General features: G+C 38.5%; 1 protein-coding gene across 9 annotated transcripts in view; it reads left to right on the forward strand.

Moving 5' to 3' along the window:
• The window catches only part of mapkap1 (MAPK associated protein 1), an 83,259-nt gene that overhangs the window by 53,702 nt on the left and 24,557 nt on the right, over window positions 1–5,000 (forward strand). For 8 of the 9 annotated variants that reach the window (XM_086096241.1, XM_086096237.1, XM_086096245.1 and 5 more), the window contains 3 exons: window positions 940–1,049; window positions 3,049–3,156; window positions 3,317–3,457. In XM_086096241.1, the coding sequence (XP_085952367.1) occupies window positions 940–1,049; window positions 3,049–3,156; window positions 3,317–3,457 (359 nt within the window). The remainder of the gene's footprint in view (window positions 1–939; window positions 1,050–3,048; window positions 3,157–3,316; window positions 3,458–5,000) is intronic. The other variant, XM_086096246.1, reaches the window with a different exon arrangement.

The following is a 5,000-nucleotide window of genomic DNA, read 5'->3' on the forward strand; positions in this document are numbered from 1 at the left end:
CTGTGTTTATATATATATATGTATATATATATTAATTGAAGTTTGTTAATGACAAATTTCGTAGGCCTGAAATATTGACAGACTGACGATGATGAACGAGTCGCCTGGCCACTGACGAATGACGGACCAACAAAATGTACTGATATGCCCCTATCTGTCAATGAAAAAAAGGAGGCGGGGGAAAAAATCAATGACGAACAGAAGGAGACAGAATAAGAATCTTGACAGGTCACCAAACAGCTCCCCAATTTTCTTTGATTAATGAAAATATGGGTTTTGAAAAAAAATCTCAGCAAACCTTGCACATGTGGGATGGAGGGGTATCTGTCCGGGGCAGACAAAACTGCTCAGTCACACGAAGTGGGCGACCGCAGCCTTGAAGGTGCACTTCTTCCTTTTTAGCACACCTGGCATGCCACTCAGAGAAGAAACAGATTTAGGGGATGGTCGAAGAAAGGTGTAGATGATAAAGATTGTTGAACATATTAATTGCAGTTCCATTCATTTTGATGGGGAAAGTTAATTTGAGGTACAACTGAGTTGAATCACAAGTGTAGTCACGGAACAAATGGATCTCCTAAATCACGGGAGGGTAATTCCGGCCCTTGAGGGCCTGAGTGCTGCCGGTTTTAGAAGTTTCCCTCCTCCAACACGGAAGATTCAAATGAACAGGATCGTTATCAGGCTTATACAGAGCTTGCTGATGAGCTGATCATATGAATCAGGTGAGTTGGATATGGGACATATCCAAAACCTGCAGGAGGCCCTCGAGGACCGAGTACGCCCACCCCTGTCCTAAATCAAGGTATCACTGTGTTTGTGTTCTTGTATTGGAAATGTCATGAATAATGTTGTCATAATGTCATTTTTAGTCTCTGTTCTATTGATTGGGCAAATGTATAGGAATCTTAATAATCTCACCTTCCCTATCCATTTTAGAAATGCTGCTCAGGGTTTTTCTTTAATCCCGGTGGACAGTCTGAAAGTAACCATGAAGGAAATTCTTCAGAAAGCACTGAAGAAGAGGAAAGGATCACAGAAAGGATCAGGTAATGAAATCAGATATGATAGCACCAGCAAATATGAAAGAACATTTTTCTGTTATTTTTCTTCTTGTATTTGTTAGTGCTGTCAAACGATAAATTTTTTAAGCTAATTAAGCACACAACATTCCATAATTAATTGAGATTAATCTATTTTTTTTAAATTATGTAACAGATATTTGCTTGAGTAAAATGTTAGAATTAATGTAAAATCATCAAACAGAAAGTATATTTAGTAGGGATGGGTACTTTTTGTAGTATAGACAGATTTGGGTCAGTACTTCCAAGCACGGATTCACGTAAAATCAAACGGTGCCATGTTTCGGTTCTGAAGCACGTCATTCTTAGAGTTGTGATTGTGCAGTAGAAGAATAGACAGTTTTCCATGGTGCACTTGAACGCAACATTGTACGTACACCAGAGTACTGACGTCACCCACTCGCGCTGGTTTTCACCCGCTAAAAATACATTTCCTGGTTTGCAATCGAGGGAGATTTTTGCGGCGCCAAGCTGAACAAAATACAGTTTATGAAGTATGACAGCCTTCACGCCGGGTGGAGGATGGCAATATCCCCGGTTCACCGCTATGGCAATCAGTGCACGGCTAGAGGGAGGTGAGCAGTCTTCACTTGCTGTACGGGGAGCGCCGGCACATCACCTGCCTTTTACAACTGCTGCAGTTCACCGATGCCGAAACCGGGAGGTCTGTCTTCCTCCACCGACCGTCTTCCCCCACCAAATCGAATCTGCTGGAAAGTGCATGGCTTTACCTTTACGGTAAACAAACATTGTAATTTGGAACAATAAAGCTTGTGGCCAAAAGGTAGTGAGCATTACAGACCACGTCTGGTACATTAAAATGATTAATTTGAACGCAATTATTCTCTTTGTTCATATCATGTCCTCTTCCAACTGTCATTTTTTGGCTATACTTCGAACTTCAAATTCATCATGCGTCAGACTTAACGTTCTTGAAAAACAACTGCACAAGAAACGAAGATATCAATTATTAATGTATTTACTGTTTGTGTTTAACTTTATTCCTTGTGTTTTGCATATAACTTTGCATTGCACACTTTGTTTTTTGTCATATTAATTTATGTGAATTATACTTCAGTAATTGTAAAATGTTATACATTTATTTTTTGCTATTCCTCTGTGGAATATTTGTTTTAAATTTTTTATTTTTTATTTTTTTTTGTCAAGCTTAATTGTATACATTAAAAAGTAATTTTGAAATAGATTTTTAACTCATTCACTCCCAGCTATTTTCACAGAAGCAATCCCCTTCACTCCCGGGATTTTGACTGATTTTGCAAGGCCCACAAAATATTGTGTTCTATTGCTATGAAAACATGGAAACTACCAAAAGAAAGATTAGTCTTCTTTCATCAGGAAAAAAAGTATTTCTATCTGTTTCCGTTTTGCAGCAATTAGCATTAAAACATAGCTAAGTTTCATCATTATTCACAAATCTATTTAGAAATGGGAGTAATGGGCTTTTTTTCAACATAGCCCCTGGTTGATCTCTTTGGCTCTGCTGCCACCTGCTGTTCAAAGCCACTATGGTGAATGTGGCCTCTGCTATTGGCAATGTCTCAAGGCAGACCGTCTAACAGACACTGCACATTGCTGGATTCCACGGTCACGGACCAGAGAAGACACAACTTCTCCAGAAAAAGCACTTATTTGGCCTTTGCAAATAGTTATCTGGGCAAAGTTCAATATTTTGGGTCATATTTTATGATCAGATGAAACTTTAAATTACTTTTTTGGGCCATAATGATGTATCCTTTATTTGGCGATGAAAAGGGCTAAGCCTTCAACCCGAAAAACACCATCCCTACTGTCAAACATGATGGTGGGAATCTAATACTTTCAGCTTTGACACTCAAAGTCAGAGTACGGCCTGCCTCTCTTTGCCAATGCATGTACGGACAGCACTCGTGTTATACTGTTTTCACTGGGCAATCAATAATCAGGTTTAACTGTCATCCTAAAACAGGGCCTATGTATCGTTTGGAGAAGCAAACAGACCCAAATGTTGCAGTAGACCTAGATTCCACACTTGAGAACCAGAGCACTCTTGAGTTTTGCCTTGTCAGAGAAAACAGTAAGTCTTTCCAGTATCTCATTTATTTTATTTCTGCTATGATTTAAAAATAACAACATAAAAATTCTGACCTAATGCACGATAGTTGAGACTATAATGATTCTATATCAAATGACAGAAAATACAGCAAATATTTATTTAATATAATTTTAATCTCCAGGTTCCAGGGGTGAGGAGAGCTCAGAGGAAGACCCACCCATTGACATCACCTCAGTCCAAGATATGCTGAGCAGCCATCACTATAAGTCATTCAAGATTAGTATGATACACAAGCTGCGTTTCACAACAGATGTTCAACTCGGTATGAACTCTGTCCTGCTGATCTAAATAGAAAAAGTATAATGAGTGGTGCCGGTAATTTGGTGCGCCAGTACACATGAGCACTGGAAATGTAATATTGCGCTCCATTTCAAAGTATGTCCGCTTTTGTGCAATAAAGGATAGGTCAGGCCAACTTCTATTTGAAGTCAGTTCAGCTGCCACGATTGCTTTCGAGGGATAACTTCATTATAAAACCTAGATAAGTTAAACCGCACAGTGTGTTGCATAGAAGCCTATTAATAACCGTTGTGGCAGCTGGCTTGACTAGCTAACAGTATATTCGCCGTGATTTGGCCGAACGTGCTGTTCCAGCTTTGGTGGTTATCTCCGCGTCGCTCTGCCGCAACTTTGATGGTCCAAAATATGTCCTTACGCGGTCTGTTGTGCAAAAAAGAGTGGACTGCGGTGGGCTGCACTATTAGTCAATTGTCAAAATAATTTACAATTATTTTGTTACTCTATTAATCGTTTGAATATCTTGTTTAATTTAAAACTAACTGAATCTTGTAATTTGCAATATTTTAGAAAATAGTGAATAACATTTTTGCAACCGACATGTTAGACCAAATTAGTAACTATAAGTCTTTAAAAATGCTGTTTTAATATGCTTCTAATATGCACCAATAAAATACTCCACTCGTATGACGCAACTACTAATGAATATCTTTTTCAAAGGGCCATCTTAAACTAATTAACTTAAAACAGTTTACGTTACATGTCAGTGTCGGTTCCTGTATACTACCCATACATGCAGTGAAATAAGTTGATGTACCGTATGCTTAATGCTTCAGTGCAGCAGATAACCAAACAATTGTGCATTTTGTGATAAAAGAATGACATTTGGTACACATATAGCCAAAGGGTTCCCAAAAAGATTTAGATATGGAGGCATCCAGAATTTTCAACATTGCGGCTATGACTGCCATTTTTAAAAATTGCTGCCAGAAACAACAGTTTTCTTATGACGGAAGGATATATACATGACACTTGGTAAATGTCTTAAGGATCATTTAGAATTGTCAGTTCAGACTCAAGATGGCAACCATCACTCCTATGACTGTCTAATATGGGTGAGCTTGATGTCCAATTAATCCTTTTTTATGCAGAACTCAATTTTACAACTTTGCAGTTGAACATAAGCTATCCTTCAAATGGTGACCACAGTAGTCACACTAGGTAACCACTAGGGACCCATGACCACTGTTTCTTTATAGATAGCAGCCATATGGCCGAAATTCTAGTGATAATTCCAAGAAAACTATTTCAATGCAAATTGTATCCAATAAACTCAAAAGTCACTATATCTGATTCAATAAATGGAAATTTAATAGAGTGAATGTCGAAACACAACCAGGGCACACTGGTTACCAAGTGAGCAATACATGACGTGTCAAGTGAAGTGTCAGAAATATTGTGAAACTCAGCATTGGGTTTCGGTGCCAGCTAAATACACTCCTCTTAATAATGCCATATTATAGTCTCTGAAAGCTGCTACAAGAACAAAGCGTGGGACTGTAATTCAG

Source organism: Leptonotus elevatus, chromosome 15, assembly GCF_054856555.1.
Source record: "Leptonotus elevatus isolate MCC_2025b chromosome 15, RoL_Lele_1.0, whole genome shotgun sequence".
Taxonomy (NCBI): Eukaryota; Metazoa; Chordata; class Actinopteri; order Syngnathiformes; family Syngnathidae; genus Leptonotus; species Leptonotus elevatus.